Raw genomic sequence first — 22,876 nt, forward strand, 5'->3', positions numbered from 1 at the left:
AATCCTTCCTCCGTGAAAGCAATGGCAGACAATCATTTCACATCCTTTTCCCCTGGATTGCCCTGGCAGACGCCATAGCATGGCAACCATGGAGCCCGTTTTGCCTTGTCAGAGACGGTTACCATCCCTATTGCACCATCTGCCATGTAAATTGCATTGTAAATTGGCGATGAGATGACAGTTATCAGTCATTCTGTACCGTCTGCTGCTGTCATGGGTGCTCCTGGCTGGCCTCGCTGAGGTCGGCCAGGGGCGCATGGACAAAAATGGGAATGACCCCGGGTCATTCCCTTCTTTATGTTTTGTCTAAAAATAGAGTCAGTCCTGCCTAGAATATGGGGCAAGTGTACTAGAGAACCAGAGAGCACAGCCACTCCGTGTCAGAGCCCCAGAGATCCCAGAAATGATGAGCTGCATGCCATTCTAGGGGTGCCCCTGCAACAACCCCACCCGTTGCTTCCCTCCTCCCCAACCCTCCTGGGCTACCGTGGCAGTGTCCCCCATTTGTGTGATGAAGTAATAAAGAATGCAGGAATAAGAAAACACTGACTTTTTTTTAGTGAGATAAAATGAGGGGAGGAGCCTCCAGCTGCTATGATAGTCCAGGCAGGACATTAAAGGGTGGGGGGGGAGAGGAGCCCAGCCTCCCGCTGCTATGATAGTCCAGGCAGTACAGAATCTTTTCTTTAGACATGAAAGGGGGGGCTGATGGAGCTCAGCCTCCAGTTGCTATGATGAGGACGTTACCAGCCGTTCTGTACCATCTGCCAGGAATGACCGGAGTCATTCCCATTTTTACCCAGGCCCCCGGCCGACCTCACCTGAGGCCAGCCAGGAGCACTCACGGGCTGATGATGACGATGGATAGCAGTCATATTGTACCATCTGCCACCAGGGGAAGGGGGGATGCTGTGTTCAGCGCCACAGCACCCGTCTACCAGCAGCATGCAGTAGACATAGGGTGACATTGAAAAAGGCAAGAGAAACATTTTTTTCCCCTTTTCTTTCACGGGGGGGGGGGGGGTAAATTGACGAGACATATACCCTGAAACACCCGGAAAATGTTTTGACCCTTCAGGCATTGGGAGCTCAGCCAAGAATGCAAATGCTTTCGGAGACTGCGGGACTGTGGATAGCTGGAGTCCTCAGTACCCCTCCCTCCCTCCATGAGCGTCCATTTGATTCTTTGCTTTCCGTTACGCTTGTCACACAGCACTGTGCTGTGGGACTCTGTATCATAGCCTGGAGATTTTTTCAAATGCTTTGTCATTTCATCTTCTGTAACGGAGCTCTGATAGAACAGATTTGTCTCCCCATACAGCGATCAGATCCAGTATCTCCCATACAGTCCATGCTGGAGCTCTTTTTGGATTTGGGACTGCATCGCCACCCATGCTGATCAGAGCTCCACGCTGGGTCAACAAGAAATGCAATTCAAAAGTTCGCGCGGCTTTTCCTGTCTACCTGGCCAGTGCATCCGAGTTCAGATTGCTTTCCAGAGCAGTCACAGTGGTGCACTGTGGGATACCGCCCGGAGGCCAATACTGTTGATTTGCAGCCACACTAAACCTAATCCGACACGGCAATACCGATTTCAGCGCTACTCACCTTGTCGGGGAGGAGTACAGAAATCGGTTTAAAGAGCCCTTTATATCGATATAAAGGGCTTCATTGTGTGGACGGGTACAGGGTTAAATCTGTTTAACGCGGCTAAATTCTGTTTAAACGCGTAGTGTAGACCAGGCCTTATTGTGTAATCTAGGGTACTGAATGTTCCTATGTGCAATGTATACCCCAGAGCATGCAAAGTTTGAATTAAGTGGACATAAGGACTCTACAGGGAAGTTTCTATCACTATTGCCCCCTTATGAAAGATACAACAGCCAAGCAATGATGCTAACGGTGTAAGAGTCTTTCCAGGCCCGTTGGTATGTTAGTTGGACGGTAAGAGGGAATGAAGACAACATTGGCACTTCCTGCCTAAAAGTCTCCATCACAAGTACTTAGCCATATTTTTCGAGCCTTGGGAGGTTTGTCCCTGTGTTCATTTTGAGGGACGGGCAATGGTCCTCAGTGATTCTTGTTTTACCAGAATCATTCTGCCCATCCCTGGAGGACATGAAAGTTCAGGTGAATAAGGAGCAAATATTTATTGATTCATTTAATCTTGTTGCGAGTTGTTTTCATGGGGTTCTTGTTTTGGCAGCATGTGATGGCATCGGCACAGGGAGTTTGCTGTCTGCTCAAACCGTTGACTCCAGCAACATTGACAAGTTCATAAACTGTACGAAGATCAATGGGAACCTAATCTTTCTTGTCACTGGGATTCATGGGTGAGCACTAACACATTTTTACACAGTATGTTAGGGGGCAGGCTGCAGGACAGAACTAGCTTTGGACATTTCTGATTTATATGGTTGTAAGAATGCCTGATTAAAGAGAAGCCCCAAGATCAATTGGTTTTCTGATCACTTTTTGAAGTGCTGGTACTGCCAGCTTGATTCCCACATTCAGCTTTTATGAAACAAAGAATAAGAAAGAAAGTTTGTGCTGGTGAAAGGAAACACAGTTGCATCATATGTTCAGTTTTGGAGACCCTGGTCGCTGGACTGGAGTGACAGCTGGTCAGGGATTGTGGGGAGAGAACGGTTCACTTCCACTGACTTTCTTATCTTGAACTAAAAATGGGCCTAATCTGCAAAATGTGGATCCAGATCTGAGGGCCGATCTTTAATTGATTGAAATGGCCATAGTTCCCTTTCCTATAACAATGCACACCAGCTAAAGAGCCGCCCCCTGGACTTTGAACATAAGATAAGATACGGCTGTGAAATGTGCAATCAAGTTTGTATTGCAAACACCCACAACGCTCAAGGGGGTTGTATCCAGTGTGTTTCAGTTCAGACATGTCTGTGCCTTGAATCCTTCCAAGTGTTATGAAAGGTTCCGAAACATCTGTAGAGAGAGAGAGAGTTATAAGATCCAAGGTTTCAGCTGGTTATATCTTGCTTAAGGAAGGTATACCAAAGAGTTAACTGGCACTTTAGATTATGTTTTGGTGCCCCATTTGGTCACCATTAAAATCAACAGTTCGCACTACTGATGTCACCTTATATGAATGGGCATCATTTTCCAATTGAAATGCCTCCTGGGGAAAGAAGTTCTGTGATTAGATATAGGTGACCTATACTGCAGCTAGCAGTTTTCTCATATAGTCTTCCTTCCATCCTGAAAGGACTATCTTTGGTAGGACAGAAATATGATTACTTCTCCTTTTTAATTCAGCCCTCACGTGAGCATCAGTCCTCAGCCAAGGTGAATTAAGGTGCCACCTTGGTGAGGTATAACAGTGCCCATTATAAAGAAAAAAATCCCACAGATAGATTAGCACAGTCAAGCACATGGAAACGTTGCTGTTATGACTATAAGTACTTCGCTGTTATGAGTATAATTTCTTTCTTTGCTGCATGGTAACAACAAAAACTATTCAATTATTTCTGGCACTACATAGCTTTTAAATCTTTACATCAGATCTGTAGGCTCCTTAAAGTTTCTAGCATCAGATGTTGAGAACTGAGATCTAATTACAGTTCCCACGCCAAATCGATGCCTGCAACTTTGCCGCCGCATGGGGAAAGCCTGGTTAACAACACTACAACAAAGGATCTGAAACAGAATTTTGACATGACTAATAGTGGTGGATTTTTCCATAGTCATCCTGTGTGTTCTGATATGTAGAAAAATCAGAATGACCTATATCAAGATGTATCTTTCAGACTGCCCTTAGGAGTGAGGTGAAAGAAGCCTGATTCCATAATATTTGAATTTGTTATAGGTGCCAATTGTAGTGCACCGTTACCTACAGCATGATACAGAGTGCATTGAGGTCAGTGTAACGACTCCATGGGAATTGGATCAGGACCCTAGAGCTTGATGATGATAAAACAGGGAAGTCAGAGTTTGACTGTGTAGCTGATCTTATCTCTCACAGGAGGGACTACTACAGTATGGAAGGTTAATGCAATAAAGCATAGGGATGGATAAAGAACCAGGTGTAAGTGATTCAAAGAAGTACTGCTGCAGACTTGGGGGATCACTGAAGAGGGTGACCCAGGAATCAATGGTCACACCTCACACATTCTAATCTCTACAAATGACCAACCAAGGAGGCTGCTATAAATTTGTTAAACTCGCATGATGGAAAGGAAGTTAGAAAACACGAAAAAGGCAGCAAGACAAATGTATAGGAGTCTGAACATATTGTGTGCTTTAGCCAATGCATGAAGTGAAATTAATTTTGAGTATTTTTAGGGTATTAGCTGCAAAAATGTAGAGCAGAACTATGAGCTGAATTGTGCTAATGAATCTCTGTAATATCAAGCAAGAAGTTGGGGCAAAAATGACCTTGGAATAAAATCATATTCGGGGCAGCTTTCTCTGAAAAAGGATCTAAATCATGGACTAGAAATAAAAGACAAGCAAAAAAGCTAAAATATATTGCCGTGTTGGAACAGTGGAATACAAGCTTGTGACATTCATGCTGAAACCATACCATGCTCTGATCAGTGTCCTGCACGAAAAGACTAATACCAGTCTTAAGCAGCACAATCGACTTAACCTTGAGCATTACACTGGAAATAGGCCTGAGATCTTGAAAGGAACAGGCTGGAGAAATATGCATCATACTGGAAGAAAGAAGAGCTCAGAGAATGAATTAAAATAATGTTATAGTGTGGAGGCTCTTTTTTTGTTTGTTTAAATTTTATAAATTTTACAAAGTATATTTACAGAAAGGAACTTACAAGAGCAGGAACAACTTGCAAAATAGAATTAAACAAAACGTGCATTAAATAAATTGACAGTGTATTGAAATAATAATCAAATACATATTTGCCACTCATAGTTTTAAATAAGGAAGTTGTTTCCATGAATGCATATATTCAGGATGAATTCTAGCCTATTCTTTTTAGAAATGTGTACTCTCTCATACTTCAGGTCATAGGAATTAAGAGTCCATGGGAAATAGGGAATTAAGAGGAGTTTTTACAATGGTGGAGAATCATTTTAATTGCACAGGTTATTAAAAGTGTGTGTGCCTATGTGTTGTTTTTTAAATACTTTGCCTAATGAAGTACAAGATGCTTGTTCGTATTTTACCCTCACTTAGTGGGGAGTTGATCATTAACTATATAAACAGTATTGGCTCTTTGATTAATAGATACATTTAGTATGCTACCCTTCCCTTTTCTATAGCAGCTTTGTGAAAACATTGCATCTCCACTCTTGTGATTCATTTGTTAGTTTACAAGACCTGTTAAGATAAATAGGGCCTAGTCAATAGCTCACTGACGTCAATGAATATTACCTTTCTATTAACTTCAGTAGGCTTTGGATAATGCTCGTAGTCTTTGTCAGTGTTAATACACAGCTTCTCCCTAAGTGTATGAGTGAAGTGAAATTCTTTAATGCATGTATGTAGAATCTGGCATTCAATTTGAGACCGAGAAAGCATTGGCTGAAATACAGAATGAGACACCTTTATAGTCCAGAGATGATACTGGCTGCAATGTATGATCTGGAAGCTTAGTAGTTTAAAAAAATAGTATGCCTTGAGAAAAAAAAGTCACTGAAATCTTTTCCATAAGCTCATTCTAAATAATTTTAACACCTAACCACAGACACGGGGGCTGGAATTCAGGAATGGAAATTCATAGAAAAAGATACCCAGAGCAGTTTGCACAAAGCATTTTTAGAACGCTAAATGTGCAGAATGTATCCCCTCCAGAAATGCTGGTGATGGGGTATTTCCAGGACTGCTTTGTTACCGCCTTTCAAGAAGGGAATATTAAAATAAATATGAAGCTAGCTAGGACTCAAAGTTCTTTGTGTGTTCTTATGATCAGAAGGAACAAAATGAAGGAAGCTATCAATAGAAAGTTGGCCCTTGCCGTATGACGTTAGTGAACTGCAGCTCACTTGTTCTCTAGAAGTCCCATAATAGGACAGTTTAGTTTAATAAAGGCACTGGTACATAAGGGGTATTCATTTATGGCCGGATTGAAAGCCTATTGAAGTCAGTCAGAAGACTCTCATTGACTTCAGTGGCCTTTGAATCAGGTTCTTAATTTCCTGTGTTTGGAGAGAAAGCTTAGGTAAGATTTAAGCTACCGTCAGCATGCACAGGAAATGTATCTTCAGTGATTTTAGCATGCAATGCCAATAAAAATAAGTGGCCCAACAATAAAATATAATTGGAATAGTTGGGGGAAGAGCGTATTGTCCTACATTTCTGTAAGAAGAGGAAATGGTTATGAAAAATACATCGGCTTCTCTTCTTTATTGGTTTGAACTTTTTTTGTCCTAAAATACTCACTGACATTGGGATGGGGATATTTTATCTAGTAGTCTTGTGTTTAGCAAAGAGGTCTTTTTTTAATATTAGTGGATTTCAAAAGAAAAATTACATTTCTATGCTGAATCCTCAAAACCTGTCATCTTTTTTTACGAGAGCCCCAGTTTGCTAAAATTAAGTGTACGCTATTGCTGTGGTCCACTGGGCTTTAGGTTAAGTTTCCAGAGCTCATTTCACTCCTGCTCACCTGGAAATGCTCTCTGTAAAGATTAGAAGTGACCCCCATTACTCTGTCACTGCACTGAATTCTGAGGGCTTGTCTCCAAAGGCAACATGTTTCATTACCCTTGTATACAAATCCCAAGCGCCATGTCTCTTGGAGAGGCAAATAATGAGATGTTGGGAATGCATACTTCACCTTTTCGGAGGTTGCCTTCCATCCCAGGGATGTATTTAAAAAAGAATGCAAACATTCCATAGCACAGTATTACACAAGAACCTTTCCTTGTATTTCAAAAAAACTTTGTTCAGATCAGCATTTTCATTTAAGTATTCTTCTATGGAGGGGTCACAGTGTAATAAAGTTTACATTAAGGAGGTACCTTTCAGGAAAATATTCTCTTACTTTCTTTTATTTGCTGTGATAAGCAAAGGGTCATGAAATAAGACAACTCCAGCGTTGTCTGCACTATCATATTCTGGCTAAGACTTTTAAATTTGTTTTGGGCATCTCAATTTTGGGGTGGGAAACTTGAGACACCTTGGAAAAAGCCTGATTTCCGGAGAGGGTGGGAGCTCGGCACTTTTTGATAGTCAGCCCTTTGCGGTTTGATTTTCGTAGATATTTCCCAAAAAATGGTAAAGGTGATGAGCACCCCTCACCTTCCATCAAGCTGAACTGGAAGATGTTGGGCTCAGGACTCCTGGGGAAACATCCAAGGCTCAGGAAGTTAATGAATTGAAAAATGACTTGGTATATTTGCTACCTAAAAGCAAGGTGCTGATATTCCGAATACTGCTACTATATAATGTACTTTCATAAGCCTGCTCATTTTATATTCAGATCATCATAGTGTGTCCTTCTAATCTTCCAGGGACCCCTATCACACAATTGCAGCAATGGACCCAGAGAAATTAAATATCTTCCAAACAGTCAGAGAGATAACAGGTAACTCACCTCTGTGATCCTACATAATTTGGGCTCTTTCCTTATTTTACATTTGCCGTCTGTTTATATTTAAAGGATATGTATTTTTTTAACTAGCTATGCCACAAGTCTGATAAACGTTTACTGCTTAACCTCTTCAGTATCAGTTGTTGCTTACAAGTACATACTCTTTGTTCTTATTAATGCAGAACATTGTCGAACTCTGGGGTTCTGAATCTAGGGAATACAAACAGGTGTCAGGAGGTCAGGACTTTATTGCAAGAAGGAGATCCTGGTTAGATACAAGCAAGATGGGAGGAGAATTTGGGGGGTCTCCTGATAGGGAAAAAGTGGGTGCTGTAAAGAAAAGGTTCCAAACCACTGCTCTGACTTTAATATACATCTTAAAATCATCGCTGTGGGGGAGTTTAGTTTGTGACTCCTGTTGGTTTGTGACTCTTAATGGGAGTTGTATGGCTCGAACTCCATATAGTGCTTCATGAACTTCCACCGTGTTTGCTACAGTTTCAGCTCACAGGGCTGTGAAGTGAAGTACCACAGCTATGAGTTCTCCACTGTTTGCTGTTTCCAGTGCTTTATATATCGTTAAGGACAAGCAACAACCACAAAGACAAGCTGCACCCACTATGGGTGGGGAGGAGTTTAAGCAAACTTTTGCCCTTTTTAATATGACCTTATATGACATGTCCCTAAATGCTTTACCACTCAGAAATCAAGGACAAATTGTGCCCTAACTTACATCCACTAGCAACCCCAGTTGGTCAGCAACATTACCAACGTGCAAGTGAGTTCTGAATCTCACCCTAAATAATGAAGTGTCTTAGGTAATATAGGTTTCAGAGTAGCAGCCATGTTAGTCTGTATCCACAAAAAGAACAGGAGCACTTGTGGCACCTTAGAGACTAACAAATTTATTTCAGCATAAGCTTTCATGGGCTACAGCCCACTTCATCGGATGCAGAGAATAGCTGTACAGAATAGAATGTCCATTCTATGCATCCGATGAAGTGGGCTGTAGCCCACGAAAGCTTATGCTTAAATAAATTTGTTAGTCTCTAAGGGTACATCCACAGCGGGTAGTGATCGATCTATCAGGGATCGAAGTATCGCGTCTCATCTAGACGCAATATGTCAATCCCCAAACGTGTTCCCCGTCAACTCTGTAACTCCACCAGGGCGAGAGGCAGAAGTGGAGTCAATGGGGGAGCCGCGGCCGTCGATCCCATGCTGTGAGGACGGGAGGTAAGTCGATCTAAGATACATCGACTTCAGCTATGCTCTTCCTGTAGCTGAAGTTGCGTATCTTAGATCGATCCCCCCTACCCCAGTGTAGACCAGGCCCAAGGTGCCACAAGTACTCCTGTTCTTTTTTAGGTAATATAAGTGTCAACTCAGAAAGGTACGTAACTGCCAAACATTAACCACCCAAATAGTCCCACTGAAGGTCACAGCTTTAAGTCCCGTTGATGTCAGCAGGGCTATTCGCATGCTTAAGTACCTTGTTAAATCAGGGTCATGGTGATGCCAGGCATGTGGGGACTGTGCGACATGTGGTCTTCCTGCTTTGCATGTGCTGTTAGGGAGGGCATCAGTGTGGCAATGATACATATTTATATCACTCCTCCCCATGCCGGTGATTCATATTTATGTCTCTGCCCGTCCTGGAGGATCACGATGTCACATGTGGCAGAGCAGAGACTGGGCTACAATGCCTCAAATCCAGATTCTCAGAACTGTTTCAGATCTGGGATATTTTATTAGATTTATCTATAGCAAAACAATCTCAACTAAAATGTGGGTTTTTCACATGTGTTCCTCAGTTCATGCACATTTTGATTTTGTCTGCTGACTTTTGCTAGAAAAAGACCAGGAAACCTAAGAAGTGTCGAATTTGCTCATACGTTATAGGGCTTCTCCTGTTTCCAGTCTCTGGAACTGGACTGGTTCTGAGTTTTCTAAAACAACATATTTACAAATCTTTGCTCTTCTGGAGGAGCCTATACTACAGTGGCTGACTTTCAAAGACAGTATTCTGCATCATTCATTACCCACCTATTTCTGCTTCTCAGACCCATGCTATCCTTTTATCATTCTTTCATAATTCAGATACATCATAAAGCAGTTTCTGTGGTTGAGATGATGAGACACTTGCTAACATTTCTGACTTTATCTCCTTCAGGTTTCTTGAATATTCAGTCGTGGCCCCAAAACATGACAGATTTCCGTGTGTTTTCTAACTTGGTTACTATAGGTGGAAGAGCCCTATATAGGTAAGGTATGCTTTTCTCTATTTACGTAATAATTTATACTGTGCTATCGCCATTCGAAGCCTGTTATGTGCATAGCATAGAATGTAAAGTCCTTCATGAGGACCAACTGCATAATCTCTTAGCATATTTCTCAATTACCAATGTATTCACTAACACTGGTGCAAACGCTATTGACCCTGTTAATTAGGTTGCTTTAAAAATCATTGTTTCTTGGTTTCCTGCTATGGTAATCAACTCATCACCCCCTAAATTCCGTTAATGATGGAGTGTGCAGTGTGCACAATCTTGCTATTCATGGTCCAAGTCTTTGACTCATGAAGCAAGATCACTAGTTTTGAAGATTATGATTTCTGACAGATACTGTGTTTCATTATAAGGAAATATCACATTTGAATGTGTTGACTCAGATGCCATTTGCCTCTCTGAGTACGCTCATGGTACTGGGCATCCTGTTTTTTAAAAGGCAATAGAAGAGAAATACAGGGATGATCACTGAGCTGCCCCCCCTAGCATTACAGAAAATGGCACCTGCAATAGTTTACCAGTTCCACTTTTACAAGTGATGTTTTGATGTGAAAGCTAATGTGGAGCGGTTGGTGTTGGAGGGAAGCAAATATAGTAAGAAATAACGGGGGAATGAAACAATATATCTATATGATATATACAGCAACCCCTGGCTCCGGGTTGAACAAAATGTAGTAAATCAGTCAAGGGAGTCTGCTGATATCATAAACAACAGCCCAAGCAGATTATGAATAGCAGGGAAACCTTGAGATTGCATTACTGCCCTGTATTCAGTTTTAAAGTAGCAATTTTCATTGAGAGCTTCCGGAAAACAATTATAATCATTAAAATAAATGAATTAATCTAGTGAATATCCCGATTTCTGGCTTCACTAATTTTCAACTGTAAAATAATGTACATCATCCTCTCCATGTTGCACAGTGAACTCGTAGTCTTTCTATGAGGAAGGGAGATAACCAGATACTTTGAGACAAGAAAAAAAAAATCCTAGAAAGCATTCTGGAGGCATTTCCTTGAAAATAATCATTTCTTCCCAGATTACTATAGCTGGCATTAATGTGACTCGTGAAAGAGGACTTTCCCACATTATGTGGGATCTCATCATTCTCTTTCATTTTTGGCCTCTCCCAATATTACTCCCCCATCTTTTTTTTAGAAACCTTCCTTCTTTTCTGCAGTTGTCAGCATAGCACTTGAACTCAAAATAGCGAGAGTGGGTGAAATTGTATTTTGTGCCACAGAGGCCAGGACCAGCTATAAGCCTCCAGTAATGGCGGGAGTGTGAGCACCACAGCTTATAGTATCATACTCCTGATAGCACAGTGACGCTCCACTAGACAAGTCAGGAAGGCTGCTTTGTGGTCTGTTACACTCAGTTCTTCCACATGCTCATTCACTGCTTTACAACCGTGTAACTATACTGACCTGCTATGAATCTTTGAACCATGCTCTGTGTATATGGCATTGAAAGCCCTTGAAACTAAACTCCCTTCTTGAGTTGTCCTTTATTAATACACCTTTTAGGTAAGACATGCTGTTGTCCAGGGGCAGTTCTATGTATTTTGCCACCCCAAGCACGGCAGTCAAGTGGCTTTAGGTGGCATGCCTGCAGGAGGTCTGTCGGTCCCGTGCCTTCGGCGTACGCACCGCCGAATTGCCACTAAAGCTGCAGGACTGGCAGACCTCCCACAGGCATGCTGCTGAAGGCAGCCTGACTGCCGCCCTTATGGTGACCAGCAGGCCGCCCCCATGGCTTGCCACCCCAGGCACGCACTTCATGCGCCAGTACCTGGAGCCGCACCGGCATTGTCACTTCACTCATGGGATAAATCCCACATTCCAGGGCTATTCACTGCTTATGTTTGCTTCCCCAGTGGCCTTTCCTTACTTATCCTGAAGCAACAGGCAATTACCTCTCTACAGTTCCAGTCACTGAAGCAGATTAGTGCTGGCAACATCTACATAACTGACAATACCAACCTGTGCTACTATCACACCATCAACTGGACCAGCCTCTTCAGCACTCCCAACCAAAAGACAGTGATCCATCACAACAAAAAGCCTGAGAACTGCAGTGAGTACTTCTATTCGATGCATATGTTTTGTTTGTGATGGGTTTGTGGGTGTATACATGGAACGAATGTGATACATGGGGTGGGCCAGATTCCCAACTGGTATCACTCTGCATTCAGTGACGTCAATGGAGCAACATCAATTTACACTATCTGAGGATCTGGCCCAGCTTGCCTCTGATGACATTTATAGGCAATTACAGTGCATCCGGGTGTGAGCAACTGAAAAACGAGAATGCTGCTGGCTCACCATGTTTTGACCCTGGGACACTTTGAACTTCCCACTTGTGATGGTATAAAACCCCACTCTGAACCTTAGAGTCTTAAAGATGGGGTACCAGCATGAATCCCCCTAAGCTTAATTACCAGCTTAGATCTTGTAGTGCTGCCACCAACCAGGACTGGACTGCCTGGTACACTCTGGTCCCACCAATACCTTCCCTGGGGCCCCCAAGACCCAAATTCCTTAGGTCTCACAATAAAGGGAAATAAACCATCCCCCCTCCCTCCTTTCTTCCTCCCAGATCCTCCCCTCCCTGGTGACACTAGGAGATCACAGTGATTCAAACTCCTTGAATCTTAAAACAGAGAGGAATGTCACCTTCCCTCTCCTCTTTTCCTCTCACAAAGAGGCAATACAGATTCAAGCTCTGTGAATCTAAAACACAGAGGAATTCCACCTTCACCCCTTCCTTCCCTCCTTTCTCCCACCAGATCCCTGGTGAGTACAGACTCAATTCCATTGAGCCTTAACAAGGGAAGAAATCAATCAGGTCTTAAAAAAGAAAAGCATTTAATAAAAGAAAGGAAAAAGTAAAAGTTGTCTCTGTAATCAAGATGGTAAATGTTACAGGGTCTTTCAGCTTATAGACACTAGAGAGAATCCTCCCCCCCGCATACATACAAATTGCAACAGAGATAGAATTCTTCCAGCCAAATACAAATTAAAATCCCTCCAGCCAAATAAACATTTGAAAATAAAGAAAACAATCAAAAAGACTAAACCACCTTTCTACTTGTACTTACTACTTGAACAGAAAATTAGAGAGCCTGTAGGTACGTCCGGTCACTCTCAGAACCCAGAGAGAACAACAGACAAAGAAAACACACAAAACAAAGACTTCCCTCCACCGAGATTTTTAAAGTATCTTGTCTCCTGATTGGTCCTCTGGTCAGGTGTTCCAGGTTCACTGTTTGTTAACCCCTTACAGGTAAAAGAGACATTAACCCTTAACTATCTGTTTATGACACCACTATTAGAAACCCAGTTTCACAATTATAATCCCTAAGGTAATAAATGTGAAGTGAATGTGATGGCCCTGAAAAGGTGTTCATTTGACAGCACTGAATATTGTAGTCCAACCAAAGTGCCTCAGTCCTATAGGGGTAACATTTAGGAATATTTGGATGAGTTAGTCTCTTTCACTCTCACTCTTTTCTGTCCTAGACTTCTCTGATAAGGTTACCAGGAGGGTTCTAATTAGTGCTGATAGAGTGGCATGTCTGTTAGTAACTGGATTAAAAGCACTGCACTGGTTAGCCTGCTAAACCCAGGGTTGTGAGTTCAATCCTTCAGGAGGTCATTTAGGGATCTGGGGCAAAAATCTATTTGGGGGTTGGTCCTGCTTTGAGCATAGAGTTGGACTAGATGACCTCCTGAGGTCCCTTCCAATCCTGATATTCTATGAAACATGATCACAGCTACACTGAAATTAGGCGACATGTTTGCATGAAGGCAGTCACATCATGGCATTCGTACAGTTCATTGTAAGCGTCTGCTAGCACACTAGCAAGAGATCAGATTCATAAAATTACTTCAAGTGACATTCCCTGGATTTGTGCCTTGACCAGCCAGAAATATTACACTTGTGCTGTGAGCAATCTTAGACTGTCTGATTGCGGTCCTCCTTTGTGTTTCCCCAGTCTCATGGCTCTCTCTTTGATTTCTAAGCTTGTGTGTGTTGCTTGAATGCTGAAGAAGCCCAGTCCTGCATGTAGAAAGCACATATATTTTGGCGCCACCGTCTCACATATTGTTAAAAACTATGAGCCAAAATCCTTGAGACTCGCCATTATTTAGAGCAGCCTCATGGCTGCTGTCAAATATGCCAATTGGAACAGCACCTAGCGGCTGGTCTAGCAGCTGAGGGTTACTGGAATGCACGGTGCTCCAGCTACGCCCACTCTGATTACCCCAGCCATGGGTATAGCTGATCCTGGATCAATCCTTACTCTGTGCTGGGAGTTAGGATTATGCCAGCTATATCCTGCACAAGGGAATGCTCAGCTGCTTAGTGACGGTGGCTTCCTGGCTGCTTTGCCCCTTCCTGAGCTGGCGGGAGGGAGGGGAGGGTGAGTGGCAAGGATCTGGCTGTATGCTTGCAATCTAATAAGAGGGCATGTGTTCAAATTAGTCGTATATGTTGTGACTGGCTGTTCTTGGCCATTTGAGATTCAGGGGGAAAAGAACTTTTTGGGCCACCCGGAACACGGCACAATATGGTGCCTGAGTAAGAACAAGTTTTTGAGCTAGATGCAGAAATCACGGGGATGAAATACACCTCTACCTCGATATAACGCTATCCTTGGGAGCCAAAAAATCTTACCGTGTTATAGGTGAAACTGCGTTGTATCAAACTTGCTTTGATCCAGTGGAGTGCACAGCCTCGCCCCCTCGGAACGCTGCTTTACCGCGTTATATCCGAATTTATGTTATATCCGGTCGCTTTATATCGAGGTAGAGGTGTATATGGCCTATGTTATGCAGGAAATCAGACCAGATCATCTTAATGGTTCCTTCTGACCTTGAACTATATGAATCCACAGACCTTTTGGAGACCAGAAGCCTTCTCTTCTCTCTGCCACACTGCATATTGTCATAAAGTGTGCTTTGAAAGAAAGGGTCATATTGTGTTAAGCGCTGATTGGGTACAATAGGCTGCCTAGGATGCTGCCGAATACTTTTTTTTAAGGAAGTAGCCATCCTCCCTCCTATGTTGCCACAAAATAAAAACTCAAGCAGGAAATAGATAAACAGAAGAAAGCAGGGAGCCTCATACAATAACAGTTCAACAGTGCTTCAGGGTTGTTAGAGCTTGGAGACCATGTGTATGAAGACAATCAAAAATAAATGGTCTAGGGTGAACCAAGCCGCATATGTGAGCTGGGGTGCTTTTCACTTCATAGAACAGTTTCTCATTTGTTGCACAGGCTTTGATTGCTTGGAGGCTTAGGTTGAACACGGTATTAAATAGCTGGGGAGCTGGAAAGTATGCCCAGATTAGCTGTCAGGAGTAGCTTTTCACCCTTTCATGTAATCTCAAAGTTTAGGAGGTTTTGAACTCGCAAATGCTATCAGAACATGGAATTCCCTACCTATCCAGAGATGGAAGCCTGCATCCATTGTCAGACTGTTTTATTGAAGTGTAGAGTCATGTCCGTGGATTTATACAGAAAATACAAACACCACCAGAAAATGTCATACAAAAAGACAAACATTACCATTTTGGGGGCATAATAAAAAGTGTTTTTCAGCAGAAATAGATTAATATTTTGTGAAATTGTATATTAAAGGGACTGACTCACTGGTGATATTTCCTAAAATCATTGGCAGATGATGAAGAGTTTAGGATCCTGGAACTTCTCATGTGAGTAACTTGAGTGAAGTTACCCGCATATAGAAGGGTTGGGGATCTTGTAGCCTGATGTGGTGTTCCACTCCTTTGGCACATCCCACGTCCCGCTCATGTAGTGAGAACACCTTGGATTTCTCACAAAGCTTCTTCCTCAGGCGATCCTTCCGCTCCTCAGACAGTGGTGAGTCCCCTAAGTCAAACTTTGCAGGATCTATCACTGGAGCTTCAGCTTCACACTGGGGTCTCACAATGCTTCCAGGCTCAAAGATGTCTGCAATCTTCTGCCCTGGTTTTACAAACACATCATGGCGTGTTTCATTAGCAACCAGTATAGTCAACTCTTCCTAGGCTTCAGCAGGTAGGGTTATGACTCCACTGAGAACCAGCACTCCTTCTGGGAGCCCTCCTTCAGTTGGCTGCTTTACCACTGCTAATGTTCCCTTACTGCCTTTTAGGCAGGTACTCATGACAATCACCTCCTTTTCTGACATTGCAGGCACCACTAAAGGGACCGGGCCTGCATACCTCAGTGCTCTCACTGGCAAATCAGGCATCACTTTTCTTGTGTCCTAATTTTTCTGTAGGCCACAGCACAGTGTGTATGTATCACTAAGGTGTTCAGATATTGCTCCCCTGCTCGCTGTCTGCAGTAATCGGCAAGTATCCTAAAGAGGCTGGAGTTGGTCCCTATTAGCACGGACACATCAGAGGCTCCTTTGGGGTCAGGGCATATTAAAGCAGCAGTGTCCACCCCCTGTCTTACCCCAGCAATCTCTTCTGGGAATTCCAGGTGCACTATGACATACCTCCGATAGGGGTATTCATCCATGCTGAGGCCATACAGACCAAGCCCTGTCAGGGGCCGGATAGGCAGATGTGTAAGCATCTGCTGGTAGAAAGACTGGAATATGATAGCAGCAAAGAATCCTGTGGCACTTTATAGACTAACAGACGTTTCGTATTCACCCACGAAAGCTCATGCTCCAAAACGTCTGTTAGTCTATAAGGTGCCACAGGATTCTTTGCCGCTTTTACAGATCCAGACTAACACGGCTACCCCTCTGATACTGGAATATGATAGTCACTTGGGATCCCATGTCAAGCACTGCTCTACATTCTGTCCCTTCATCCTTTACAATGACCTCCGCTTGGGGTCCTATCAATCCTCGGGGGGATTTGGGCCACATGGTTCCTGCCAGGGGAGCCTCCACATCCTGGAGGTCTAGGCGGCTCCCTTCCCAGGCCCTGGGGTCATTTCCCGACTTTCCCCAGGTGGTCCCCAGCTTTTGATATACTAGCATGGGATTCTCTGCATTCTGACACCTTGCAGGAATGTTCCCACCCTGGCGACACCAGTAGCAGAAGGATTGTCCTTTCCCTTGCCTCTGGGATGTTGCAGAGGTTCTAAATGTAGTCCTCTGGACTGTGGTAGCAGAGGGTTCATTGCGCCTTGAAGTCTTTGCTGAATCAAAGGTATTCTCTAGTTCAGTCACTTTCTGTGTCAGGCCCTGCACTCGCTGGATAAGTTCTTCTTGAGGATTCACCATTAGGGCCTTGGGCATCCATATGGATGTTGTGCCAGTTGCCTGGTGTTGCTGCATCTCCCAAACCTTGCCAGCTGCCTGCCTCTCTTCTTCCTCTCGGACCTCTTTTATCAGGCAAAAGTAAGTTGGTGGATTATCTTGCCGTTCCCTTAATCGAAGGTGGAGAAGGATTGGGTTCTGATATTGAATTCCTTTCACAATCTGAGCCAATCTAGTCCAGTCCATTTGCTCAACTGCTACTGCTCCCCTCATGATGGCTCTCTGCAATAATTTCTCCAACCTCTGGATATAGGAAGAAACCTTCTCTCCCTTTTGTTGCCTGGCATTGAGGAACTTGCAGTAAACATCCTCTGAACCCTCAGTTCTCCCAAAGGCGTGATCCATGGCCTCTAGGCAGTCCTTCACCTTGACCGCAGGGTTATCGAGCTTCAGGGTGCGAATCGCATCTAGGGCTGGCCCCCTGAGACACTCTACTAGTCGCCTTCTCTCTTCAGCATCAGGCACCGCCCACTCCTGCAGCATTTCAGTGGTGTGCTCCAGCCAGGGTTCAAATGCTTCCTCCCCAGGTATTGGGGTGGGACCCCCAGAAAACAACCTCAGTTTATGATAGGTGCTTGACTCAGGGGGTGTCATAACCTTCTCTAATGCTTGCCTCAAAGCCTTCATCCCCTCATCAGGTGAAGGAGCAGTCTCCCGGTGTGGGGCTTCCAGCTTAAGGCCCAACAGACCCAGCATATCAGCCAAAGTTTTTCCCTCTTTCCCCAAAAAGGCCGACATTTTCTTTAAAAACTCTCCATCAGGGGTAGGGGCTGGTGAGGGCTGGCTCCTAGTGATTATTACCTTCCACTCATCATCTTCCACTGCTATCGTGCCTGGAACCTGTAGAGGGTCCACAGCCAATGGCAGCTCACACAGTACAGTAAAAGCCCCCTCCTCCGTCACAAAAATGCGCCCACGCATTTTGCACTTACGCAGGTACTCAGTGGATGCCCTTAAGATAGGTTCTATTGAGCCCTCATCAACTGCCTCCAGCACTGCCGTTACCAGAAGACAGTTCCTAGGTCAATATTCATCCCCTTGCACAAGTCCTCTAACAAGTGTAGGGCCATTACACAAACTCTAATTTTTTTCAAATATAACAGATCAAAACAACAAGGTAATTTGGGGTTTTCCCAATTCAATGGATCACTCAAAATGTGCTTGCAAGGAGTACTGACTCAGGATCCCAGACGAGCCCCCAAAAATGTAACCCTTCTGCCAGGCCGAATTGATAGCAGCAAGGGCCGGGTTCAATACATAGGGGTCCCTTCCCTACAGCATAATGCAAAACCTGCTCAAGCCCCCACCCAGTGACCTGGGAAAATCTTACACACACCCCTGGGCACCTCGAAGAGGCAATACTTCCCCTCTCGCAAGCACAGAGTCTCAGTATAGCAGAAAATGTTTAATAACATGAGGTAAACAACAGAGCATTAAATTGGGAAAACACCTCAACTAGAGTTCATAGACCAAACCATGAGCAAAGACCCACCCCAGGAAATGGCCGTGTCCTCTTCCCTGGGCTCTTGAGTCCAGCAACCCCAAAATCACCGACAGTCCCAAAAGTCTCGCAACCCAAAAGTCTCTGTCCTGTGTCAGTGCAGCCCCAGAGTTCAAGAGTCTATGTGCAGGGGTTTTTCCCTCTCACACCAGCCTGGGTAGAAGAGGGAACCTTACGTGGTCCGGGGCCAACTGCCCTGCCTCTCCATGGGATTCTGCTTCCGCCTTCCCCATGAACTGCTCAGTTCCGCTGTGTTCCGCTCCGCTCTGCCAGCTGCTCTGCTTCACCAGCCATCCCGTGATCCACTCCAGCCGTCCCCGCAAACTGCTCGGCTCCGCTCACTCTGTGGGCTGCTCCAACCATCCCACAAACTGCTCCATTCTGCCAGCTGCTCTGCTCCATCAGCCATCCTGTGATCCACTCCAGCTGTCCCCGCAAACTGCTCTGCTCGCTCCGTGGGCACTGCAACTGTCCCACAAACTGCTTGGCTCTGCCAGCTGCTCTACTCCACGATATAGCTTCAGTCCCCCCCGAGTTTGCACAGCTCTTTCAGCTCTTGGTGAGTTCAGCTCAGGAACCTGTAACTTAGGTTCTTAAGGGAATCAAAAATCAGCTCTGGTCTTCAAGAAGACCTCCTCAAGAAGAGGAGGTGCAATTGATGCTTCTGGCTCACACAAGGAGCCCACTCCCTTGTCTAGCGAGTGCCACTCAATTGATGGTGAGACTCCCTGTCACAAAGCAGTTTCACAGTTCCTCATCCACACAATCAGGGTGACAACACTCCACTCCTCCCGCCCCAACAACAAAGAAACTGGGGATCCCACAGCTGCCAAAGCAACCATCCCAGGCTGCCATGGGCTATGCCAAGTGTGGTGGGTGTGCCTATGCAAACACGATCAACCCCAGAAATTCTTTTCCACACTTGCCATAATTCACCAGCTGATGTCAGGGTGGAGCTCACCCTGACTCTGCTTACACTTACATTAGTAGTATTACATTTTTTTTTCTTGTTATACTAAAATCTTAGAGGCGCCATCCATGTTAGGCACTATTCAAACACACAGGAAAAGCTAGCAGTTTTAGGCCTTGATCCTGCAGTTACTTGTCCCTGTGCTTTAACTTAACTATTGTTACCAGTCCTCTTAACTCCAATAGGAAGACTCACAGTAGTAAAGTTAAGCATGTCCATAAGTGTTTGCAGTTCAGATACGAAATAGGCAAGGCAACCAAAGGTGGGAGGTGAAGTGATTTGCCCAAGATCAACGCAGTTGGTCGGTGGCAGAGTCAGAAACACAACAGAAGTCTTCTGAGTGCCAGTCTACTGCCCTATCCACGGGACCAATGGTGCCCCATAGAAACTTTCATGACATTAACCGTTTCAATTAATATTGAAGCACGATTCTTTTTATTGGATGTTTGCATTTAAAAATCAGGTAGTGAACCATCTAAAATGTGATTGTCATGTACAAATGTTGGTTTCATAGGTACCATTTAGAAGATATTTTGGAAAAAAAAATGTGACCTAAAAGACTAGTGTCCTATAACCTACCCCATTACATGTTGAAGATGAAATTACTGAAGTTATCTTAGCAGAATGACAGAATTTTAGGCATAAACATGCAACTTAAAGTAACAGAATCAGATTTGGAGCATAGTTGACAGGTCTGCTGAAAGGTTACCGAGAGAGTGTTATAGTTTTGGAAAAGTTCCGAGTATAGCAATGCTACTTTAAGCAATTTGTTCTAAGATAACGGTGATGTTTGTGCATTTTTCAGTGGAGTTTGGTAGCACATTTATTTTTTTGAACGATGAAACATGGTGGAGATAAAGAGAATGGGTGTATGGATCTCTATCACTTCGAAAAACACTATAGAATTATCCTGGGCAGGAAGTACATGTTAATCTCCCAGCATCGTCATCACTGGCCCATCATCACATTTTTGCAGCTTCATAAAAACGTGAAACATTTGGTGTTCACTTTGACAGTTTATTCTATAGGAATAAAGGCCTGAGCACCTTATACAGTGGTGGTTCCAAGTTCAGGTCAGTAAAGAATTTCTTCCGATTTGCAAAAGCTTGATCTTTGCCATATTGTCAGGGATTTGAAAAGAGCATCTGCAGTTCGAAGAGGCTGAATAAGACAGCAGCTGATAAAATACAGGAAAAGGTTTTGTCTGACTTATTATTGTAGTACACTTCTACTGGTAACTGAATCACTGTTTTTGGGAAAACTTTGAAACCATTCAGCCTAATATTAAGCCCAAATGCTTGAGAGATCTAAAACTATCCTGGACAAAACACAAAGAGGTATCAGTCTTGAGCCGTGTAATTACACTGCACTTGAAGTGGGATTTGCTGCCTTGAAGGGTGAATACCACTTAATGACACAGGGTTCCTTTAAGAGAGTCACTTCTTTCGTATAGGACTAGACCAAGGGACAAATTCAGCATTAGTCCTTCTGGGAAATAGAAGAACTGTTCTAATATTTCCTTTCTATCTCATATGATTCTGTCATACTTTGTGCAGAGGGTACATCCAGGAGTAATAGAGCATTAGCTAGTGCTGACTAGCCAGTGCTCTGATGTTGCTTCCAGGTGATAATTTGCTGGAGACGATAGATGTGTGTACAGAAATTCTGATTGATTGATTGATTTGCTGCACATAACATACATGTGGTGATGAGGGGCATATAACTACCTGGATTGACTGGTAGAGGGATACACAGCACCTTAGAAAAATTAGTGAATGTTCACAGAATTGATCATGAAGTGAGCTGTAGCCCATGAAAGCTTATGCTCAAATAAATTTGTTAGTCTCTAAGGTGCCACAAGTACTCCTGTTCTTTTTACGGATACAGACTAACACAGCTGCTACTCTGAAACCTGTCATCAAATTTCTGTTTCTACTATCAAAACAACTTTCTTTTCCAGTGAATGTGGAAAATTTTTGAATTTCTCCACATTCACTCCAGAGCAAAATTTCATCTATTTGTCAGAAAAGTTTCATTTGTTTATTTATTTTTTTTACCCCTTTGGCTATGTACTTAAATCTCTTGTTTTTGAGGAAAAAAGCAAAAATTTCATAGCAAACATACATAGAAGCAAATTTTACTTTTTAGCACACAGGCAACTCCTGGGACATTTATGGGTGTTTGTAGCATCTTAGTTGAGATGAATTAATTGAATTTAACCCCATCCATTTCACATTTGTGAAATGTTGAAAATACAGTGGGAGGATATCTTTGCATAGGCCTAGTGGTAAATTCAGAAATTACATTAAAAAAAAATACAGCACCCTGGGTACTAAACTGTTTGGGAGTAGAGATGGCGAATGGACATCTTCCAGCCGGTAGCTGTGTTGTCATGTGTTTCAATAATTATCCAGCTCTATTAAAATGAATTCTGGAGTACTATCCTAAATGCAATGCATGGGGCTCTCTTTGAATACGCTCTTTTCCTTTAACTGAGAGTATAAATCCAGTATAAAATATAGTTTATGGTGTGTATGCATCTTAATATTTTATGAAAATTCACTGTAAAAAGTGAAATACTGTAAATCTTTTTGTAGGGAATATAGTTTGGTAGGTAGGTTTGCCATCTTATCACCCTAAAATAAAGGTCCTGCTGTCTTTTCCTAGCACTGGGCCGACTGGTTCTTAATATAATGCCAGCAAAGAGCATTCATTAAATATGAATTTAGAAAGGTTGCAGTTGTGTAAAAAGTTGTTTAAAATCTTCCAGTTTTATGGGCTCACACAGCGTCCAATGAAACTTTTCTAGATAAACTGTTACTTGTGAATCATATCAATCTAGCAGCCAATTAAAAACTTGAATAACTTATTGTACTATAATAAAGCCTGATTTGAAGTCAACTGATGAAGTTAATAGAAGTCTGTCTACTGAATTCAGTGGGCTTTGGATCTTGCCTGTGAAGAAATGATTGATCTTTGGCTATGTACTTAAATAGCTAATTTTCATGGTTCCTCTCTATCCTATGGAAACATACCGGGTTTGATTCTTGTACCCTGTGCAAGCCCATTGAGAGTATATAAGCATATTTTCTGAAAATCTGAATGAAAATGAATTGCTGTTGGAAGCAGTAACGTCTTCTGAATGCTAAATGTATTGTGTGCTTTGACTGTATGGGGAAGAAAAAAAACATTTTAACATACAGGAGGAGCAAAACCAAACCAAACCCTAATGCATTTTTACAAGTTACTTCAAAATTTCAATCCTTCCCTATCAAGTTTCAGTTCAGAACACATTTTTATG

At 43.2% G+C, this 22,876-nt stretch overlaps 1 protein-coding gene across 1 annotated transcript in view; it reads left to right on the forward strand.

Moving 5' to 3' along the window:
* Nucleotides 1–22,876, forward strand: part of ERBB4 (erb-b2 receptor tyrosine kinase 4) — a 1,039,775-nt gene that overhangs the window by 771,785 nt on the left and 245,114 nt on the right. The window contains exons 9-12 of the mRNA XM_075069950.1: nucleotides 2,207–2,333; nucleotides 7,447–7,520; nucleotides 9,700–9,790; nucleotides 11,689–11,888. Coding sequence (XP_074926051.1) covers nucleotides 2,207–2,333; nucleotides 7,447–7,520; nucleotides 9,700–9,790; nucleotides 11,689–11,888 — 492 coding nt within the window. The remainder of the gene's footprint in view (nucleotides 1–2,206; nucleotides 2,334–7,446; nucleotides 7,521–9,699; nucleotides 9,791–11,688; nucleotides 11,889–22,876) is intronic.

This window comes from Chelonoidis abingdonii, chromosome 10 (assembly GCF_003597395.2).
Source record: "Chelonoidis abingdonii isolate Lonesome George chromosome 10, CheloAbing_2.0, whole genome shotgun sequence".
NCBI lineage: Eukaryota > Metazoa > Chordata > Testudines > Testudinidae > Chelonoidis > Chelonoidis abingdonii.